Here is a 22,383-nt window from a genome sequence, read left to right as displayed (position 1 = left end):
GGGGGGTGGGGGGGGGGGGGGGTGGGGGGGGGGGGGGGTGGGGGGGGGGGGGGGTGGGGGGGGGGGGGGGTGGGGGGGGGGGGGGGTGGGGGGGGGGGGGGGTGGGGGGGGGGGGGGGTGGGGGGGGGGGGGGGTGGGGGGGGGGGGGGGTGGGGGGGGGGGGGGGTGGGGGGGGGGGGGGGTGGGGGGGGGGGGGGGTGGGGGGGGGGGGGGGTGGGGGGGGGGGGGGGTGGGGGGGGGGGGGGGTGGGGGGGGGGGGGGGTGGGGGGGGGGGGGGGTGGGGGGGGGGGGGGGTGGGGGGGGGGGGGGGTGGGGGGGGGGGGGGGTGGGGGGGGGGGGGGGTGGGGGGGGGGGGGGGTGGGGGGGGGGGGGGGTGGGGGGGGGGGGGGGTGGGGGGGGGGGGGGGTGGGGGGGGGGGGGGGTGGGGGGGGGGGGGGGTGGGGGGGGGGGGGGGTGGGGGGGGGGGGGGGTGGGGGGGGGGGGGGGTGGGGGGGGGGGGGGGTGGGGGGGGGGGGGGGTGGGGGGGGGGGGGGGTGGGGGGGGGGGGGGGTGGGGGGGGGGGGGGGTGGGGGGGGGGGGGGGTGGGGGGGGGGGGGGGTGGGGGGGGGGGGGGGTGGGGGGGGGGGGGGGTGGGGGGGGGGGGGGGTGGGGGGGGGGGGGGGTGGGGGGGGGGGGGGGTGGGGGGGGGGGGGGGTGGGGGGGGGGGGGGGTGGGGGGGGGGGGGGGTGGGGGGGGGGGGGGGTGGGGGGGGGGGGGGGTGGGGGGGGGGGGGGGTGGGGGGGGGGGGGGGTGGGGGGGGGGGGGGGTGGGGGGGGGGGGGGGTGGGGGGGGGGGGGGGTGGGGGGGGGGGGGGGTGGGGGGGGGGGGGGGTGGGGGGGGGGGGGGGTGGGGGGGGGGGGGGGTGGGGGGGGGGGGGGGTGGGGGGGGGGGGGGGTGGGGGGGGGGGGGGGTGGGGGGGGGGGGGGGTGGGGGGGGGGGGGGGTGGGGGGGGGGGGGGGTGGGGGGGGGGGGGGGTGGGGGGGGGGGGGGGTGGGGGGGGGGGGGGGTGGGGGGGGGGGGGGGTGGGGGGGGGGGGGGGTGGGGGGGGGGGGGGGTGGGGGGGGGGGGGGGTGGGGGGGGGGGGGGGTGGGGGGGGGGGGGGGTGGGGGGGGGGGGGGGTGGGGGGGGGGGGGGGTGGGGGGGGGGGGGGGTGGGGGGGGGGGGGGGTGGGGGGGGGGGGGGGTGGGGGGGGGGGGGGGTGGGGGGGGGGGGGGGTGGGGGGGGGGGGGGGTGGGGGGGGGGGGGGGTGGGGGGGGGGGGGGGTGGGGGGGGGGGGGGGTGGGGGGGGGGGGGGGTGGGGGGGGGGGGGGGTGGGGGGGGGGGGGGGTGGGGGGGGGGGGGGGTGGGGGGGGGGGGGGGTGGGGGGGGGGGGGGGTGGGGGGGGGGGGGGGTGGGGGGGGGGGGGGGTGGGGGGGGGGGGGGGTGGGGGGGGGGGGGGGTGGGGGGGGGGGGGGGTGGGGGGGGGGGGGGGTGGGGGGGGGGGGGGGTGGGGGGGGGGGGGGGTGGGGGGGGGGGGGGGTGGGGGGGGGGGGGGGTGGGGGGGGGGGGGGGTGGGGGGGGGGGGGGGTGGGGGGGGGGGGGGGTGGGGGGGGGGGGGGGTGGGGGGGGGGGGGGGTGGGGGGGGGGGGGGGTGGGGGGGGGGGGGGGTGGGGGGGGGGGGGGGTGGGGGGGGGGGGGGGTGGGGGGGGGGGGGGGTGGGGGGGGGGGGGGGTGGGGGGGGGGGGGGGTGGGGGGGGGGGGGGGTGGGGGGGGGGGGGGGTGGGGGGGGGGGGGGGTGGGGGGGGGGGGGGGTGGGGGGGGGGGGGGGTGGGGGGGGGGGGGGGTGGGGGGGGGGGGGGGTGGGGGGGGGGGGGGGTGGGGGGGGGGGGGGGTGGGGGGGGGGGGGGGTGGGGGGGGGGGGGGGTGGGGGGGGGGGGGGGTGGGGGGGGGGGGGGGTGGGGGGGGGGGGGGGTGGGGGGGGGGGGGGGTGGGGGGGGGGGGGGGTGGGGGGGGGGGGGGGTGGGGGGGGGGGGGGGTGGGGGGGGGGGGGGGTGGGGGGGGGGGGGGGTGGGGGGGGGGGGGGGTGGGGGGGGGGGGGGGTGGGGGGGGGGGGGGGTGGGGGGGGGGGGGGGTGGGGGGGGGGGGGGGTGGGGGGGGGGGGGGGTGGGGGGGGGGGGGGGTGGGGGGGGGGGGGGGTGGGGGGGGGGGGGGGTGGGGGGGGGGGGGGGTGGGGGGGGGGGGGGGTGGGGGGGGGGGGGGGTGGGGGGGGGGGGGGGTGGGGGGGGGGGGGGGTGGGGGGGGGGGGGGGTGGGGGGGGGGGGGGGTGGGGGGGGGGGGGGGTGGGGGGGGGGGGGGGTGGGGGGGGGGGGGGGTGGGGGGGGGGGGGGGTGGGGGGGGGGGGGGGTGGGGGGGGGGGGGGGTGGGGGGGGGGGGGGGTGGGGGGGGGGGGGGGTGGGGGGGGGGGGGGGTGGGGGGGGGGGGGGGTGGGGGGGGGGGGGGGTGGGGGGGGGGGGGGGTGGGGGGGGGGGGGGGTGGGGGGGGGGGGGGGTGGGGGGGGGGGGGGGTGGGGGGGGGGGGGGGTGGGGGGGGGGGGGGGTGGGGGGGGGGGGGGGTGGGGGGGGGGGGGGGTGGGGGGGGGGGGGGGTGGGGGGGGGGGGGGGTGGGGGGGGGGGGGGGTGGGGGGGGGGGGGGGTGGGGGGGGGGGGGGGTGGGGGGGGGGGGGGGTGGGGGGGGGGGGGGGTGGGGGGGGGGGGGGGTGGGGGGGGGGGGGGGTGGGGGGGGGGGGGGGTGGGGGGGGGGGGGGGTGGGGGGGGGGGGGGGTGGGGGGGGGGGGGGGTGGGGGGGGGGGGGGGTGGGGGGGGGGGGGGGTGGGGGGGGGGGGGGGTGGGGGGGGGGGGGGGTGGGGGGGGGGGGGGGTGGGGGGGGGGGGGGGTGGGGGGGGGGGGGGGTGGGGGGGGGGGGGGGTGGGGGGGGGGGGGGGTGGGGGGGGGGGGGGGTGGGGGGGGGGGGGGGTGGGGGGGGGGGGGGGTGGGGGGGGGGGGGGGTGGGGGGGGGGGGGGGTGGGGGGGGGGGGGGGTGGGGGGGGGGGGGGGTGGGGGGGGGGGGGGGTGGGGGGGGGGGGGGGTGGGGGGGGGGGGGGGTGGGGGGGGGGGGGGGTGGGGGGGGGGGGGGGTGGGGGGGGGGGGGGGTGGGGGGGGGGGGGGGTGGGGGGGGGGGGGGGTGGGGGGGGGGGGGGGTGGGGGGGGGGGGGGGTGGGGGGGGGGGGGGGTGGGGGGGGGGGGGGGTGGGGGGGGGGGGGGGTGGGGGGGGGGGGGGGTGGGGGGGGGGGGGGGTGGGGGGGGGGGGGGGTGGGGGGGGGGGGGGGTGGGGGGGGGGGGGGGTGGGGGGGGGGGGGGGTGGGGGGGGGGGGGGGTGGGGGGGGGGGGGGGTGGGGGGGGGGGGGGGTGGGGGGGGGGGGGGGTGGGGGGGGGGGGGGGTGGGGGGGGGGGGGGGTGGGGGGGGGGGGGGGTGGGGGGGGGGGGGGGTGGGGGGGGGGGGGGGTGGGGGGGGGGGGGGGTGGGGGGGGGGGGGGGTGGGGGGGGGGGGGGGTGGGGGGGGGGGGGGGTGGGGGGGGGGGGGGGTGGGGGGGGGGGGGGGTGGGGGGGGGGGGGGGTGGGGGGGGGGGGGGGTGGGGGGGGGGGGGGGTGGGGGGGGGGGGGGGTGGGGGGGGGGGGGGGTGGGGGGGGGGGGGGGTGGGGGGGGGGGGGGGTGGGGGGGGGGGGGGGTGGGGGGGGGGGGGGGTGGGGGGGGGGGGGGGTGGGGGGGGGGGGGGGTGGGGGGGGGGGGGGGTGGGGGGGGGGGGGGGTGGGGGGGGGGGGGGGTGGGGGGGGGGGGGGGTGGGGGGGGGGGGGGGTGGGGGGGGGGGGGGGTGGGGGGGGGGGGGGGTGGGGGGGGGGGGGGGTGGGGGGGGGGGGGGGTGGGGGGGGGGGGGGGTGGGGGGGGGGGGGGGTGGGGGGGGGGGGGGGTGGGGGGGGGGGGGGGTGGGGGGGGGGGGGGGTGGGGGGGGGGGGGGGTGGGGGGGGGGGGGGGTGGGGGGGGGGGGGGGTGGGGGGGGGGGGGGGTGGGGGGGGGGGGGGGTGGGGGGGGGGGGGGGTGGGGGGGGGGGGGGGTGGGGGGGGGGGGGGGTGGGGGGGGGGGGGGGTGGGGGGGGGGGGGGGTGGGGGGGGGGGGGGGTGGGGGGGGGGGGGGGTGGGGGGGGGGGGGGGTGGGGGGGGGGGGGGGTGGGGGGGGGGGGGGGTGGGGGGGGGGGGGGGTGGGGGGGGGGGGGGGTGGGGGGGGGGGGGGGTGGGGGGGGGGGGGGGTGGGGGGGGGGGGGGGTGGGGGGGGGGGGGGGTGGGGGGGGGGGGGGGTGGGGGGGGGGGGGGGTGGGGGGGGGGGGGGGTGGGGGGGGGGGGGGGTGGGGGGGGGGGGGGGTGGGGGGGGGGGGGGGTGGGGGGGGGGGGGGGTGGGGGGGGGGGGGGGTGGGGGGGGGGGGGGGTGGGGGGGGGGGGGGGTGGGGGGGGGGGGGGGTGGGGGGGGGGGGGGGTGGGGGGGGGGGGGGGTGGGGGGGGGGGGGGGTGGGGGGGGGGGGGGGTGGGGGGGGGGGGGGGTGGGGGGGGGGGGGGGTGGGGGGGGGGGGGGGTGGGGGGGGGGGGGGGTGGGGGGGGGGGGGGGTGGGGGGGGGGGGGGGTGGGGGGGGGGGGGGGTGGGGGGGGGGGGGGGTGGGGGGGGGGGGGGGTGGGGGGGGGGGGGGGTGGGGGGGGGGGGGGGTGGGGGGGGGGGGGGGTGGGGGGGGGGGGGGGTGGGGGGGGGGGGGGGTGGGGGGGGGGGGGGGTGGGGGGGGGGGGGGGTGGGGGGGGGGGGGGGTGGGGGGGGGGGGGGGTGGGGGGGGGGGGGGGTGGGGGGGGGGGGGGGTGGGGGGGGGGGGGGGTGGGGGGGGGGGGGGGTGGGGGGGGGGGGGGGTGGGGGGGGGGGGGGGTGGGGGGGGGGGGGGGTGGGGGGGGGGGGGGGTGGGGGGGGGGGGGGGTGGGGGGGGGGGGGGGTGGGGGGGGGGGGGGGTGGGGGGGGGGGGGGGTGGGGGGGGGGGGGGGTGGGGGGGGGGGGGGGTGGGGGGGGGGGGGGGTGGGGGGGGGGGGGGGTGGGGGGGGGGGGGGGTGGGGGGGGGGGGGGGTGGGGGGGGGGGGGGGTGGGGGGGGGGGGGGGTGGGGGGGGGGGGGGGTGGGGGGGGGGGGGGGTGGGGGGGGGGGGGGGTGGGGGGGGGGGGGGGTGGGGGGGGGGGGGGGTGGGGGGGGGGGGGGGTGGGGGGGGGGGGGGGTGGGGGGGGGGGGGGGTGGGGGGGGGGGGGGGTGGGGGGGGGGGGGGGTGGGGGGGGGGGGGGGTGGGGGGGGGGGGGGGTGGGGGGGGGGGGGGGTGGGGGGGGGGGGGGGTGGGGGGGGGGGGGGGTGGGGGGGGGGGGGGGTGGGGGGGGGGGGGGGTGGGGGGGGGGGGGGGTGGGGGGGGGGGGGGGTGGGGGGGGGGGGGGGTGGGGGGGGGGGGGGGTGGGGGGGGGGGGGGGTGGGGGGGGGGGGGGGTGGGGGGGGGGGGGGGTGGGGGGGGGGGGGGGTGGGGGGGGGGGGGGGTGGGGGGGGGGGGGGGTGGGGGGGGGGGGGGGTGGGGGGGGGGGGGGGTGGGGGGGGGGGGGGGTGGGGGGGGGGGGGGGTGGGGGGGGGGGGGGGTGGGGGGGGGGGGGGGTGGGGGGGGGGGGGGGTGGGGGGGGGGGGGGGTGGGGGGGGGGGGGGGTGGGGGGGGGGGGGGGTGGGGGGGGGGGGGGGTGGGGGGGGGGGGGGGTGGGGGGGGGGGGGGGTGGGGGGGGGGGGGGGTGGGGGGGGGGGGGGGTGGGGGGGGGGGGGGGTGGGGGGGGGGGGGGGTGGGGGGGGGGGGGGGTGGGGGGGGGGGGGGGTGGGGGGGGGGGGGGGTGGGGGGGGGGGGGGGTGGGGGGGGGGGGGGGTGGGGGGGGGGGGGGGTGGGGGGGGGGGGGGGTGGGGGGGGGGGGGGGTGGGGGGGGGGGGGGGTGGGGGGGGGGGGGGGTGGGGGGGGGGGGGGGTGGGGGGGGGGGGGGGTGGGGGGGGGGGGGGGTGGGGGGGGGGGGGGGTGGGGGGGGGGGGGGGTGGGGGGGGGGGGGGGTGGGGGGGGGGGGGGGTGGGGGGGGGGGGGGGTGGGGGGGGGGGGGGGTGGGGGGGGGGGGGGGTGGGGGGGGGGGGGGGTGGGGGGGGGGGGGGGTGGGGGGGGGGGGGGGTGGGGGGGGGGGGGGGTGGGGGGGGGGGGGGGTGGGGGGGGGGGGGGGTGGGGGGGGGGGGGGGTGGGGGGGGGGGGGGGTGGGGGGGGGGGGGGGTGGGGGGGGGGGGGGGTGGGGGGGGGGGGGGGTGGGGGGGGGGGGGGGTGGGGGGGGGGGGGGGTGGGGGGGGGGGGGGGTGGGGGGGGGGGGGGGTGGGGGGGGGGGGGGGTGGGGGGGGGGGGGGGTGGGGGGGGGGGGGGGTGGGGGGGGGGGGGGGTGGGGGGGGGGGGGGGTGGGGGGGGGGGGGGGTGGGGGGGGGGGGGGGTGGGGGGGGGGGGGGGTGGGGGGGGGGGGGGGTGGGGGGGGGGGGGGGTGGGGGGGGGGGGGGGTGGGGGGGGGGGGGGGTGGGGGGGGGGGGGGGTGGGGGGGGGGGGGGGTGGGGGGGGGGGGGGGTGGGGGGGGGGGGGGGTGGGGGGGGGGGGGGGTGGGGGGGGGGGGGGGTGGGGGGGGGGGGGGGTGGGGGGGGGGGGGGGTGGGGGGGGGGGGGGGTGGGGGGGGGGGGGGGTGGGGGGGGGGGGGGGTGGGGGGGGGGGGGGGTGGGGGGGGGGGGGGGTGGGGGGGGGGGGGGGTGGGGGGGGGGGGGGGTGGGGGGGGGGGGGGGTGGGGGGGGGGGGGGGTGGGGGGGGGGGGGGGTGGGGGGGGGGGGGGGTGGGGGGGGGGGGGGGTGGGGGGGGGGGGGGGTGGGGGGGGGGGGGGGTGGGGGGGGGGGGGGGTGGGGGGGGGGGGGGGTGGGGGGGGGGGGGGGTGGGGGGGGGGGGGGGTGGGGGGGGGGGGGGGTGGGGGGGGGGGGGGGTGGGGGGGGGGGGGGGTGGGGGGGGGGGGGGGTGGGGGGGGGGGGGGGTGGGGGGGGGGGGGGGTGGGGGGGGGGGGGGGTGGGGGGGGGGGGGGGTGGGGGGGGGGGGGGGTGGGGGGGGGGGGGGGTGGGGGGGGGGGGGGGTGGGGGGGGGGGGGGGTGGGGGGGGGGGGGGGTGGGGGGGGGGGGGGGTGGGGGGGGGGGGGGGTGGGGGGGGGGGGGGGTGGGGGGGGGGGGGGGTGGGGGGGGGGGGGGGTGGGGGGGGGGGGGGGTGGGGGGGGGGGGGGGTGGGGGGGGGGGGGGGTGGGGGGGGGGGGGGGTGGGGGGGGGGGGGGGTGGGGGGGGGGGGGGGTGGGGGGGGGGGGGGGTGGGGGGGGGGGGGGGTGGGGGGGGGGGGGGGTGGGGGGGGGGGGGGGTGGGGGGGGGGGGGGGTGGGGGGGGGGGGGGGTGGGGGGGGGGGGGGGTGGGGGGGGGGGGGGGTGGGGGGGGGGGGGGGTGGGGGGGGGGGGGGGTGGGGGGGGGGGGGGGTGGGGGGGGGGGGGGGTGGGGGGGGGGGGGGGTGGGGGGGGGGGGGGGTGGGGGGGGGGGGGGGTGGGGGGGGGGGGGGGTGGGGGGGGGGGGGGGTGGGGGGGGGGGGGGGTGGGGGGGGGGGGGGGTGGGGGGGGGGGGGGGTGGGGGGGGGGGGGGGTGGGGGGGGGGGGGGGTGGGGGGGGGGGGGGGTGGGGGGGGGGGGGGGTGGGGGGGGGGGGGGGTGGGGGGGGGGGGGGGTGGGGGGGGGGGGGGGTGGGGGGGGGGGGGGGTGGGGGGGGGGGGGGGTGGGGGGGGGGGGGGGTGGGGGGGGGGGGGGGTGGGGGGGGGGGGGGGTGGGGGGGGGGGGGGGTGGGGGGGGGGGGGGGTGGGGGGGGGGGGGGGTGGGGGGGGGGGGGGGTGGGGGGGGGGGGGGGTGGGGGGGGGGGGGGGTGGGGGGGGGGGGGGGTGGGGGGGGGGGGGGGTGGGGGGGGGGGGGGGTGGGGGGGGGGGGGGGTGGGGGGGGGGGGGGGTGGGGGGGGGGGGGGGTGGGGGGGGGGGGGGGCGGGGGGGGGGGGGGGGGGGGGGGGGGGGGGGTGCGAGAGAGGCGCAGGGGGGGGGGGGGGGGCGGGGAGGGCGGGGGGGGGCGGGGGGGGGGGGGGGCGGGGGGGGCGGGGGAGGGGGGGGGGGGGGGAGAGGGGGGGGAGGGGGGGGGGGGGAGGGGGGTGGTGGAGAGAAGGGAGGGGGGGGGGGGGGGGGGGGGGTGGGGGGGGAGAAAACTCAGCAATGAAGGAATAAGAGGGGAAGTCCTCCTATGAAGCCTTAAAAAACTGGTTGAGAAACAGGGAAACAAAAGAGGTAAGGAGTGTAAATGGGAAGTTCTCACAATGGAGAGATGTCGGGAGTGGTGTCCCTCAAGGATCCGTATTGGGACCAGTGCTCTTTAACTCCATTCATAAAATGACCTGGAAGTAGGGGGTGGGTAAGCGTGGTGGCCAAGCTTTTGCAAAGATGATACCAAATTAGGTAGGGTGGTGAGAACCACAAAGGATTCGCTAAGAGCTCTAATCGGACCTTTGATAAATTAGGTGAGTGGGCTCCAGAAAATGGCAAGATGCTCACAGTTCAATGTAGCAAAATGTAAAGTGATGCACATAGGGGCAAAAAAATCCAAACTTCACATACACAGCATTACAGGGGTCAGTGCTACTCAGTCACAGACCAGGAAAGGGATTTAAGCGCTCTTTAGTTATTGATAGTTCCATGGGAATGTCAACTCAATGCATGGCAGCTGTGAAAAAGGCAAACTCTCAATGCTGGGTGATCATTAGAAAAGGAATTGATAATAAAACTGCAAAGATTGTACATGTGCCCTTATATAAAGCAGTGGTTACGCAAACCCGCGACTTGGAGTACTGTGTCCAGTTCTGGTCGCCGCATCTCAAAAAAGCAGATATTGGAGGAGATAGAAAAAGTGCAGAGAAGGGCAACAAAAGGATGATTGAGGGACTGGAGCACCTTCCCTATGAGGAGAGGCTGCGAAGCGTTTGGGACTCTTTAGCTCTTGGAGAGGAGACGTCTGAGGGGGGATATGATTGAAGTCTACAAAATTATGCATGGGGTAGAAAATGTCGACAGAGAGAAATTTTTCTCTCTTTCTCACAATACTAGAACCAGGGGGCATTCATTGAAAATGCTGGAGGGAAGAATTAGGACTAATAAAAGGAAACACTTCTTCACGCAACGTGTGATTGGTGTTTGGAATATGCTGCCACAGGAGGTGGTGATGGCCACTAACCTGGATAGCTTTAAAAGGGGCTTGGACAGATTTATGGATGGAGAAGTCGATTTATGGCTACCAATTTTGATCCTCTTTGATCTGAGATTGCAAATGCCTTAACAGACCAGGTGATCGGGAGCAGCAGCAGCAGAAGGCCATTGCTTTCACATCCTACATGTGAGCTCCCAAAGGCACCTGGTGGGCCACTGCGAGTAGCAGAGAGCTGGACTAGATGGACTTTGGTCTGATCCAGCTGGCTTGTTCTTATGTTCTTATGTTCTTATGTCAGGAAAGTCAAGTGAGAAAAGTGACATAAAGTGACATAAAAAAGCTAGAGCAGTAAATCATTCAGAGATACAACAGGCAGTCTCTTATGTGGCTCTGTACTCCCAGAAGCCTCTAAAGAACTCTCAAGCAGCACTCTTGATGAACCCCATTCCTTGGCCCTCAATTTGTAAATCATGGCTGCAAAGCTACAAATTGCCTGAATCAACAAACACACAAACTGCCCTTCCTTGAGACATCCACATTTGGAGTAAGTGTGCTTCTGCAGATGGGCCAAACACACAAAGAAGCGTGGAGCTGGGCTGTCCCCATGACATCATAAGCTGCCACCACCACCACCACCACCATCCCGCCTTAACACACACACAGACAGCTCCCAAGCCTCCCATGACTTTCTTTCCATGGGGAATGACCCCTGTTACACAGACACAAGTTAATACACTCAGTGACTCACACACCAGGAATCTGAACAGTGTCCCATTTGTCTGGAGAAGAACTCTGTTCCCATTTTAGCTTTTATCTTCTTGTCATTCCGTGAAGCCTTCAGATAATCTAACGGATCTCTCTTTTTTGGGAAGGTTTTGTAGAACCTTTACCAAACATTTGAATGTCTGGGAGCTGGTTGCCATGGTACTACCTAATACATCTGCAGAAATATTTTTTCTATTCAAATCACCCCTCTGAGTTGCTCATTTTACACACACACACCAGCCATTTGGCATGATGCCGGGCAGTTATGAGGCAATGTGCCTGCTAGGTCAGATCAAGAGTTCATCATGGTCCAGAAATGCTTTACTGGATATTCTTGGAACACTCCCAAGCCGTGACGGAAGGGGAACACCCCACACACACACACACACACCTTTGCTGCATCTGATGCTCACAAAAGAAGAATTACAAAAGGGCCGTGAAGCTCCTTCCAACCTCTCTCAAAAGACCCACCCCAGATTTCCTTGCACCATTTATGCCACTTGACACATTTGCAGAATGGATTCACCCCTACGACTGGCATTCTGAGCAGCTGTACAAAGAAGTCAGTGCCACAGAAAACCCCATTAGGTTGGGACTACATTGATGTTTCCTCCTCTGGGCTGCTCTCACAGCACTTGGGGGACATCTACATTTTCTTCCCTTGTGGTCAGGGCAGACAGCATGATTACCTGTCATGCTAGCACCATTCACCACCAGGAAGCAGCTATGGGATCCAACCCAACCACAGGGTGCTGAGGAAGGACACCATTGGCCTGAAACCTCCCTTTGAGATGGGGCCAGGGGAGGCAGCCAGCACCTTCACAACCCACCACACTTCCAAAGCAAGTTCCTCTTTGCCTCCAAAGCCCAGTTTTGTCCCACATCTGCCACCTCAAAGTGGCAAACAAAAAGGCTGGGGGGGGGGGGGCTCCAGTCGCCAGGCAGAGCCACACAGAAGCAGCCCAGAGATCCAGGCCAGAGAGAGGCTTCAAATAAATTGTGGCAACCTCCTCTTTCTCTTTATGGCAAAACTCAGAGGCTCCAGCCGGATGTCAGAAGCTTCTAAAGAAGATCATCTGCCCTGCACGTGTTTATACCCAGCCAGCCCCCAGAAGCCTGGCATCCAAAGTCCCCTCTCCTCCTTCACACCTGGGAAAGGCCAGCTCTGCTAACAGGCAGGTTTAGCCAGGGCAGAAAGTGAAGTCCCACAGATGCAGCTTCTACCACAACTGTGAGGAGGAAGAGAACTTCACAACCAGATGCTTTCTGTGAGAAGCCTGGGAGCTGTGCAGGCGGCTTCCCTAACAGCTGGGACCTTCTGCCCCACAAGCTGGCAGGCTTCATCCCAGCAGCTCAAGCCTGCGCTATGAGGTCACCCCCTAGAGCTCCCCCTCCCCTCTGCAATCCCATCCTCACCACCACATGGCCTTTCATCTCCCACATCTGGATCCTTGGCACACAGTGGGAGTTGTACTGGAAGAAAATGGAAATTACGTTCATTCCACTCTATATTAACTTCTTTTGCGAGCTGGCTTGAACTTCAGAAGGGTGGGTTTAAACAAAGAATAGGCAATCCATTTTTAAACATCAGCCGTTCCTGCCAGAAAAAAATGTCAGCAAAAGGCTTGCTTTGCATAGCCCCCGCAACCGACTCAAGATGCCCCACATCCTGGCACTCGTCAGACATGGCACCAGTGGCTGTGCACCACACTCCTCATGCTTCGTTCAAAGGCCCTTCACCACTTACACAAAGCCAGCTGCACCAGAGTTAGCTCCAAGCCGGGATCAGCCGTGGCAACTGGGTGAGAGGTCCCAGCAACTGGCCCCACCCACTGGCCTGTGGCCCTTTAGAGATGACAGCAACAGACCCAGCACTTGCTGGCCACTCCCCACAGCTGGGAAGGATGCCTCCGTGACTTTATTTTGGGAGCCACCAGTCTGCCAGCAAATGCAGCAACCCTCTTCCTTCTCCTTTTCCCCCTGGCAAATTTTCACACACACACAAATACCCCACACATGTTTCACAACCCTGGCAGCTGCTACCTACAAGGTGGGAGGAAACAGGGTGAACTCACCCCATCCAACCTGCATCGCTAGACTTTATGAAGGCTAAGAAATTGGAGAGGGATCGTGGGGGCTGAGAGCCATGCATCTCTCACACATCGTCCAAAGGGCAATGCCCAGGTTCAAAAATACATGCAGCCATAATGGCCACCAGACAGCCCAGGGAAAGTCACCAACTTGATTCTACTCCAAAGAAAGAGTATGCAGACCTCGGAATCAAAAGTCTACCAAAACTGCCAGGGAGGGGAGATGAAATTCACAGGCAACTTAGAAGTGGATCCCACCCCAGCCTCTCCGGGCATGCCAGCCTGCAGTCCAAGGGACAGGATCAGTGAGGCCATCCAACTGGCACCAAAAGCCTGGAGCCTGCCAGGCCTTCTGCTCAGCAGTCAGGCCCTGCTCCATCCAGTCTGCCCAAATCACTCGACCCCATCACAGCCAGGAATGCGAGCTTGGGTCAGAGTTCCTGTCACCCAAAGTCACGGTCTTTCAGTCTTAAGCACCTCACAGGGTTGCTACAGGGGTAAAATGCGAGATGCCCCCATCCTGCACTACTCAGAAAAAGAAAAGAGGGGATAAAAAGTCAGAAGTAGAAGATCGCCCCACTCCCCGTCTGCTGCCCCCAGGCTGTTCTCACGGGAAGATTCCGGACAAGTCAAGCCAACCGCCCCGCGGCAGCATCCTTGCGCTGGCACATCAACAGCAGGCCCCGCCTGGCAGAGCGCCAAGGGATCCACTTCCCAACTGGAAGACAAGGGGTGCATCTTCTTATGCTTGTTCTCACACCCCAACCCAAACTCCAAAACTGCCTGTGTACCATCTCCCCCAACCCTCCTAATCCAGTCCTGGGAAGGATCACTCTGTTGCCTGGTGCCCTTTACCCAAAGACAAAGTGGCCCGGGCCTCTGTCCCCCCATTGAAAAGTCAGTTCTTTCACATCCTCACTCAGCTGCAGCACAACTCTACAATCATTACACAAAACAATGGACAACAACCAAAAGCTCCTCAGTCCTGGGTCACAAGGCAGGAGTGGCTACAAGACCCATTCCAGCCTGCTTTGACCAAGGGAGTCACCATCCTGGACATCTCTACCACCTCCTTCCCCTCGCCCCACACCAGAGCATGGAGACCCTTGGCCACACTGATGGCCCCTCCCCTTCCTGACGCTGTAAAAGCAGGGGAAGGAGTTAAGTGGGCTCACCAGGGCCTACACAGCAGGGGCGTCCCACCCCTGATAGGATAGGGCAGAACCCTTGGCAGGCCGTGGCAACCGGGGTCTCCTGCAGGTGCATGCAGGGGTCAAGAGCTGGTTGCCTTTAGGAGGTCTCCAATTCTAATCCTCCCATCAACAGAGAAAGTATGCCCAAAGTATCAGGATATGCAGCTCAAATAGCTGTGGGTATTTCAGATTAATCCAGGTTTCCCAAAAGAAAAAGAAAACTTTGGAACCCAAAAGTGTAACTCAAACACAAAACTGGTGTGCTCTTCTGGTCATACGACTGGAACCCATAAAAGTCGCAATGGAGACCCAGCAAACCCTTGAAAACATCTGTGTTGTGAGGGATGCTTAAAAGACAGACACAGAAAACCACACCACTCCCAGGGTTCTGTGACAGGTTCCATAACTCAAGGGCCTGCACTGAAACGGACAGGGAGCTGCTTCAGTAGAATGGCGGCGGGGGGCGGGGGGTGCATGTGGAGTAGACAAACCTGATGGTGTGACACTAACAGGGATTTCTAATACTCCAACTAATGTGAGGAAATGTGTAGTGGGCTGGGAGAAATCTGAACTAGCTACAACATAATATAATGCTACAATAGGAAAACCAGACCCCCTGTCCAGAAGCAGTATACCTCACAATAGAAGACACTTGCAACACTCAACAGGGGAAGTCTGCTTGTGAGCTGCCAGAAAGACTGTGCAGAAGAGATAGGCCCGGGTCTCATTCAACAAGGTAGACCTTGCAGTTCGGATCTGATATTCAAATATATTTGGCCCTTGAATACACTTGACTATCCCGGTTAATAGTTATGAATGGACCTGGGAACTAGTCCGGATGGATACCATGGGTTTGTTATGGATACCATGGGCTCCGGATGGATACCATGGGCTCATTTGAGCCCTTTGGGGGAGGGCGGTTTATAAATATAACAATAAATAAATAAATAAATAAATAAATAAATAAATAAATAAATAAATAAATAAATAAATAAATAAATAAATAAATAAATAAATAAATGTATGTATGTTACGGTCAAAAGTTGTACTTTCCTCTTTCAGTTCTGAACTGACTGACAATCAATTTGCCTGGGTCTTCAACTCACAAAAGATTATCTCTGAGAAAATGTTGATATTTGGTCCCATATTTGGTCCCAGTTAAAATGGGTGTCCCTGAATTTCAGTGTCACAAGAGAGAGCCACAAAACACTCTCCAAGGAGCTCCACACTCCAGTCTGATTTTGCTGCTCTTTGCTCATTTGACAAGAGCTTGTAGAGATGTGCAATCAAAAGTGCACACAGGGGCACCATGAAGGAGCTGTAACCCACAGATGTGAGGCCCCAAATATCCTGAAATCAGCCCCACTGATTTTGTCAGAAGGGTTTCTAAATGCCTAGATCCGCGCCTAGAGTCCCCTCAGTTATGTGTGTCCTGTGGCAGGACGGTTCAGTTGCTACTTTTCTTGTTTGGCTGTTTCTTGAGGGTGGGATGAGAAGCAACCCCCCAAAAAGGTTCTTTGGAACCTTCTCTGGGTATCTGGACTGCCAAGACTCGGACTCCTCCTCCCCCCCCCCCCAGTTTCCTCGACCAAGGTTCTCTTGGAAGGTCACTAGAAGAAGTGTTTGCAGCACTAAGGAACTTCAGGTCGCAGAGGGACCCGGTCCAGCTTCCCCGAGGAGTAGGGGCCGCCGGACGGCCTGCCTGCCTGCCTGCCTGCCTGCCTGCCTGCCCACGCTGGGCAAAAGCTGACTTCGGAGCATTATTCTTCCACTTTCAGGCGCGGAGGATGGGAGAGGGCAGGAGAAGACAAAGAGCTGGCCGCCGGGCGGGCGGGCGGGCGGGCGGGCGGGCGGGCGCGCCTGCAGAAACAACATCCCCAGCCAGCCAGGACAGCCAGCTGGCAGCTGAAGGGGCACGTGTGGCCTTGCTCCTTGGGGGCCTGTGGCCAAAACCCACCGGCTGGCCCCTTGCCTGTCTTCTGAGCGAGTCCGCACAGGAAGGGTTGCAAAGGCTAAAGAGATGCTCTGGGCACTGTCCGGTTACACCCTCGGACACGCAGAGCCACCTCCCAGCGGACAGCTGCTTTCGTCGGACACCCCGAACGGGCGGGAGCAGCCGGCTGGGCTGGCCGGGCCTCCCGCCCCGGGACCACCTCCGGCGGACAGGGCGGCCCCCCAGCAGGCAAAAACGCGCTGGCTTCGGGCGGCAGCGAGCGGAACAGGCAAAGGGCCGCCTGTCCGGAGCAGCCCTCGTCCCCCCCTCCTTCGGCCGCAGCCCTTTCGCCCTCCCAACAGCAGCGCGGGACGCCTCGCGGGTCCGGCCCGCCGCCTCCGGCAGGGCTGCGTGGCATCGCCGGGCTGCCTCTGGGCTCGGTCCGATCACTCCACAAGCCGAGCGGAACTCCTGCGGCCCCCCGAGGCCCCTCCCGCGCCCGCTCACACAGTCCCGGCAGGAATCCCCCCGAGGCCATCTAGTCCAACCCTCTGCTCAGCGCCAGGGACTCGGCCGTGCCCAGGGCGAAGGGGCGGAAGGCAGCCGAGCCGCCCGGAGACGCTTCAGGGTCCGGCCGGAGGACGCAAGTGGGACAGCGGGCAGCAGGACTGCGCACGGGCTGGGCCGGGGCGGCGGGGGGCGGGGTCTTACCTGGGCGCGCGGGGGCCAGGGCGGCCAGGAGGGCGAGCGCCAGGCGCCAGGCGGGCTTCCAGCGCGTGTGCGCATCCATGGCTGGGGCTGGCGCGCTACGAGGCCATGCGGCGGGCCGGAGTGGAGCGGAGCGCGGAGTGGGAACTTTTTTGTGGGCCGGGGCCGCTTTCTTTCTTCGAGGGGGCCGGCCTGCCTGCCCAGCCCCGGTGGCGCCCGCCAATCACGGCGCCGCCAGAGCCCCGGGCACCGCCTCCCGCTCCCCCCGACGGCCGCCCCGGCCAGCCAGCCGCCCCAGCGCCGCCGAGGAAAGGGAAAGGAAGGCCGGCGCGGGGGGGGGGGGGCGCCTGGCCAGGCTGGCTCGAGGGCAGAGGTGCCCGGCTGTGGCAGGCGGGCCGGCGGGGGCCGCAGCGGCTCCCGGGGCTGGGCCAGTTGGCGAGGCCAGCGACGGAGGCTCGCCCGGCTCGGGAGGGGCTGAGGGGCCCCGAGGCCCCCGCCTGAACCTGGTGCGCCCGAGCGGCGGAGGATGCAAGGAACAGTGAGCGGGCGGAATGGGCGCCCTGCGCGGAAACCTACCTGTGCCACCTGCGCACACACATACACACACCTCGTCCCGCACCCACACGCTTTATTTGTGTATTTATTACACTTGTTATACCGCCCATCCTCGAAGGGCTCAGGGCAGTGTACAGAAAATAAAGCCAATAAAAAGATAAATAACAATCTAACAGTTAAAAACCAAATTAATTGAATGCAGGATCAACAAAAAGATTTTAAAAAACTAACATCAACTAACACCCAAGGAACCTCCTATCCTCCTGGGAGGAGACCCAGCACAGCACATGGCAGTCAGTTATGATGATATGTGGGGGTAGCAGGGGGGGGCAATCAGTGACCAGCCCCCCAGCCCATAATTGCAAATCCTCTCCTCCGCTGCCATCAGAAACAGTCCCCTGTGCTCCCTTAAATGTCAGCCCTTCAATACTTCAAGAGAGCCATTATGCCCCCTCTCAGCCCCCTCTTTTCCACACTAAACTTTCCCAAGTGCCTCAGCTTTTCCTTGTAGGGCTCGGTCTCCGCCACATCCTTTGGGAAGTGAGGCCTCAGGAACTGTACCCTTACTCCCGGTGAGGCATGAACAGTGTGGTGTCCAGCAGGACTATGGCATCGTGCCATTTGGATGTTATGTTTCTGTTAAAAAACCCCAAGACCTCGGAAGCTTTTTTGCTGCCTCATCACACTGGCTGCTCATATTCAGCTTAGGGACCACCCCCACCCCCAGATCTTGTTCATTCATAGTGTTACCCAGAAGTGCATCTCCCATCCACTGTCAAGCTCTGCTCTTGTCCTTGTTGAAATTATCTTGTTCACATCTGCCTGTCGTTTCCTGGATCATCCCTCCTGTCCTTTATGAAGATTGGGATAACATTCCCAGGTGTGCTCACGCATGTGTGGATCATATACCAGAATGTTTTTTTTTAGTTAATGGATGGTTGGTCTTGGTTTATGTGCTTCTAATTTTATTTGTCATTTATTTAACTGTTTATACCCCATTATTCTCCCCAGTGTAAGCCTAAAGAATCATTCTCCCCACCTTCATTTTATCCTTACAGCAACCCTGAGGGGTAGGTTAGAATGAGAGTGTGTGACTGGCCCAAGGTCACCCAGCAAGTTTCCATGAGCAAGAGTTCAAATTCGAACCTGGGTCTCCCACATCCTAGCCGGATACATTAACCACTACACCATCCTGGCTCACAGCTTTTCCTCTGGGAAAAGTGTGGTCCAGTTGCAAGTCAGGCAACAGCTGTCACATCCCCACTGGAGGCCCTTGAGGAAGCTACAAAGTCTAGCTCGCTCGCTTGCAGATCTGCCTGTTGGCCCGCCCAAAGCTTCCCCTGCCCCTGCTAGACAGCGGCCTCCTGGAGCAACATCCCACCATCTGTGGGCAGAAGTGCAGTGGTGGCTTCATCTCCCAGCACACAGCTGCAGCCTGTGCATGCTTGAGGACCCAGAGACAGGAAAGATGCGAGAATCGTCTGGATTTCCCTGCTCTGTGATCTCCTTTTTCAGATACACCAATCAGAGCTGTGGACAATATTCTAGACAAGTCCACAACATACCTCAGAACAAGGGTGTTATAACGTTGGCCTTTCCATTTCCTAATAAAGCCCTTTCCTAATAACCTCCAGCACAGAGTTTGCTGTTTTCACTGCTGCAGCGCATGGAATTGGCATTTTGGTTGAGCTTTCCACTGAAACTCTGCACCCTCTTGCCCTCTTGGTCTTTGGCCAGATCCCACAACCATGTATTTCAAATTGGGGGGGGGGGGTTGTTCTTGTGTGCATTGCCTGCCATTTGCCCACATCGTCCTTCCTTTACCATTGGTTGTCACTCACTCACATCCTCTGTGGTTTTCATTAACCTGAATAATGTGGCACCTTTGCAAAAGCGGCCCCTCCCCCGCTCATCCTTGACTCCAAATCATCAGAGGCTGCAACAGCTGTAGCAGGGCCCAAGGCCGGTAGCCAGCCTGAGCAGAATTCAAACACAGACAGGTATATTGTTGTGTTATGTTGTTCAAAGAATAAAATCAAAGAATAAAATAAAAAAGAATAATTCAAAGAATAAAATAAAAATACATCAGTGAAATAGCCCAGGTCTGAACAGAGCTCTTTGTGGGACCTCACTTCTCACTTCCCTCCATTTATTCCCACTCTCTCTTTCCTGCCACTTAACCTTGTTTTTAATCCATAAGGGAACCGTTGTGTTATCATATGATTGGTAAAACTTACCCAGGAACCTGTGGTCAGGCACCTTGTCAAAAGCCAGTTGGAAGTCCAAGAATGTGAAGTCTCCTGCATCTCTCTAATCCACATGCTTGTTATCCTCCTCAAAGAACTCCAAGAGGTTGGTGAGGCAGGCCTTTCCTTAGCAGAAGCCGTGCTGATTTTCCCTCAGCAGGGTTTGTCTTCAATATGCTGAATAATGATACCTTTGTTAACAATTTTTGCTGATTCCTGGGGCAGACAAGAGACTAACCAGTTAGCAGATTCAGAGGCGTGTAAGGCTGGACACACTCAGACAAAGTTGACTTTGAAACAAAGGAACGAACTTTATTGAATTGTGTTGCCCTATGATACAGGGTGCTGGAACTGAGGGTTCTTGCCCTCAGTTCCAGTATATATAGGGATTGTAGGGGGCGGTCCCTCCCAGTGGCAGGAACGGGAATAACTGGGGAAACAGAAACTTACTGGGAAACAGAAACTTACTGGCAGGGCCGCAGCCCTGACATCCCGCTCCCCTTAAGGTCCCCTCCCACCCAGCTTATCGGGATATGCCCGGTGGAAGGTCCGGAGGAGCCGCAGAGCGGCAACGTGTTGTGCCCCCACCCACTGGCAGCTGGGGGGAGATTCTTCCATTCGACTAGGTAGTGTAGTGTCCCCCTGTGTAGTCGTGAGTCCACAATGGCAGCAACCTCCTTCAGAAGGGTGTACACGGGCGAGTGTCTTTGGGAGTTTGAGCTTGATCGCAACCAGATTGATGACTTGAGAGACGCGATAGGGCCCGATGAACCGGGCTCCCAGTTTTCGGGTGCCCAGGAGGCCCTTTAGATTCTTTGCAGACCGCAAATGACGCCCCATGGAATATAAGGTGGGCGACCGTGCATATCTACGCACGGTCGCCCACCTTATATTCCACGGGGCATCGTTTGCGGTCCGCGAAGCGCTTGTAGTCCGCCTTCGCCTTGGTTAACAACTCCAATGCTGCGGTGCAAGTGTCGCAAAGGGAGACAACCCATTCCTGCAGGTTCGGCGGCCCATCCGTGGGCTCCCCCTCCAGGGGGAAAGGCGCATTGTCTTGCCCATAGACAATTTTGAAGGGGCTTTGTCCTGTGCTGGAGTGTACCGCGTTGTTATAGGCGAAGGGGAGGAGGGGCACCCAGTCATCGTCGTGCTTGTTTACATAGCAACAGAGATACTGCTCCAGAATGCCGTTAACACGTTCGGTTTGGCCATCGGTGGCCGCGTGGTATGCTGACGAGAGTCCCAGTTCCACTCCCAGTAGCTTCATGAACTCCCGCCAAAAGCGGGAGACGAACTGCGGCCCGCGGTCGGATATGATCTTGCAGGGGGCCCATGCAGGCGGTAGATGTGAGCAAGGAACATGCGTGCCAGTTTTGGGGCCGACGGGGGCCCTTTGCAGGGAATAAAGTGGGCCTGTTTGGAGAAGAGGTCCACTACTACCCAAACAGCCATCTTCCCACCGCTGGCTGGGAGGTCTGTGATAAAGTCCATGGAAACGTGCCGCCACGGAGCTTTGGGGCTGGGAAGGGATCGTAACAAACCAGGTTGCATCCCCATGACATTCTTTGTGGCCGTGCAGGTTGGGCACCCTGCTACATAATCGGCTACATCTTTGTGGAGGGATGGCCACCAGAACTGCCACCTCGTGAGGTGGAGGGTCTTGACGAAACCCCTGTGTCCCGCTGACTTGGCATGGCAGCCTGCGAGAATTCTCCCACGCAGGTCTGCCAGGACGTAAACCTTGCCCCCCTCCACCAAAGGCCACCCCTATCGGTGAGAGCACCAGCTACCCAATCCGCGTCAGGAATGGATGCCGAGTGAGTGCGGAGGTCCACCTCCAGGCCCAGAGGGAGGGTTGGCGCAACGCCAGGATCTGAGCTGCATGCCTTGGCGCGAGAGCTGGTAACCGCCTGTAAGCCCAGTCGCGAAGGGGAGAACACAGTCCCTACGGGGCGCTCCTCCGCTGGGGAGGAGTCCGGGAGACAGGAGAGCGCATCTGCCAACGGGCTGCTCTTTCCCGGGAAAAAGTTCAGGGTGAAATTGAACCTGGCATAAAAGTCCGCCCAGCACAACTGCTTCGCGGAGAGCCGGCTGGGAGACTTCAGGAAAGCCAGGTTCTTGTGATCCATCCAGACCTCGAACGGTAGGAGGGCTCCCTCCAGCCTCCAGGCCACCAAGGCATGGCGAATCACACTCATCTCCTTGTCCCCACCGTCCAATTCAGTTCGGACCTGGAGAACTTGCGAGACAGGAAAGCGCAGGCATGGAGTTTCCCATCCTCCCCTCTCTGTAGTAGGGCAGCCCCATGGCCACGTTGGATGTGTCGACGTGCACAATAAATTGTTTGTTTGGGTCGGCATGGACCAGGACAGGCTCCGTTGTGAACGCGGCCTTCAGGGTTTGGAAAGCCATCTGGCAGGCAGGAGACCAATTGATGGGAGCTCCCGGCCGCCCCCCTCCCGGCCTGGCCCCCTTTGTGCGAAGGAGGTCTGTGAGGGGGAGTGCGATGGATGCAAAGTCTGGGATGAAATCCCTATAAAAGTTGGCGAAGCCAAGGAACGACTGAAGGTGTCTGCGAGTGCGGGGAGCCGGCCAGTCGATGACTGCTTGCACCTTGCCCGGGTCCATCTCCACCCCCCGCCCCGAGATCCGAGATCCCAGGAAGTCCACCTGGTCCCTGTGAAACTCGCACTTGGGGAGCTTCACATAGAGTTCGTGGTCGATGAGGCGGCGGAGCACAGTGCGCACCAACGCAGTGTGCAATGCCATGTCGCAAATGAGGACGTAAATGAGGAGTAAATGAGGACGTCATCCAAGTACACAACGACCCCCTTGAATAACATATCGTGGAGGGCCTTGATCACATTCATAAAAACCCCAGGGGCCCCACTTAACCCGAATGGCATCACAAGATATTCAAATTGGCCCAGGGGGGTGTTGAAGGGGGTGAGGTGTTCGTGACCCTAAGCGATGCGAACGCAGAAGTACGCCTCATGCAGGCCCAACTTTGTGAAGATACGCCCCTTCGACAAGTGTCCCAAAAGGTCCTTGATCATTGGGAGGGGGTATTTGTTAGACCTCGAAACTGCGTTGAGGCCCCGGTAGTCTGTGCAAAGGCGCAGGGTCCCATCCTTCTTCTTCTGGAACAAAACCGGGGCTCCCATGTGTGAAGTCATGGCCCTGATGAAACCCCTGGCCAGGTTCTTATCCAGGAACTCTTGCAAGGCGTCAAGTTCCCTGGGGCTCATTTGATAAATCCTCCCCTTTGGAAGTTGCGCCCCCGGGATCAGTTCTATGGAGCAGTCAGTGCTCCGGTGGGGCGGGAGTTTGTCGCATTCCCCCTCATCAAATGCCTTAGCCAAGTCTCGGTAAGGAGGGGGAACACCCGAAGGGGAGTCGTGCACTGCCGATGCAGAGCTTGCTACGAGTGGATCGGCCGCCCACCCACCTTGGCAGGGGTGCTCGGGGAG

The 22,383-nt window shown here is 68.5% G+C and overlaps 2 protein-coding genes across 2 annotated transcripts in view; both read right to left on the bottom strand.

Moving 5' to 3' along the window:
* The window catches only part of COL5A1 (collagen type V alpha 1 chain), a 386,178-nt gene extending 369,872 nt beyond the window's left edge, over positions 1–16,306 (bottom strand). Inside the window, exon 1 of the mRNA XM_048513603.1 lies at positions 16,113–16,306. Within this exon, the coding sequence (XP_048369560.1) occupies positions 16,113–16,191 (79 nt within the window). The 5' untranslated portion in view covers positions 16,192–16,306. The remainder of the gene's footprint in view (positions 1–16,112) is intronic.
* A 4,827-nt stretch (positions 16,307–21,133) lies between these two features.
* Positions 21,134–21,682, bottom strand: LOC125441583 (uncharacterized mitochondrial protein AtMg00860-like). The gene has a single exon (XM_048512191.1). The coding sequence runs from the start codon at positions 21,680–21,682 to the stop codon at positions 21,134–21,136; it is 549 nt and encodes a 182-aa protein (XP_048368148.1).
* Positions 21,683–22,383: the final 701 nt, after the last annotated feature.

The sequence above is a fragment of the Sphaerodactylus townsendi genome, linkage group LG12, assembly GCF_021028975.2.
Source record: "Sphaerodactylus townsendi isolate TG3544 linkage group LG12, MPM_Stown_v2.3, whole genome shotgun sequence".
Classification (NCBI taxonomy): domain Eukaryota; kingdom Metazoa; phylum Chordata; class Lepidosauria; order Squamata; family Sphaerodactylidae; genus Sphaerodactylus; species Sphaerodactylus townsendi.
This window is presented reverse-complemented; position numbering and strand designations above follow the sequence as displayed.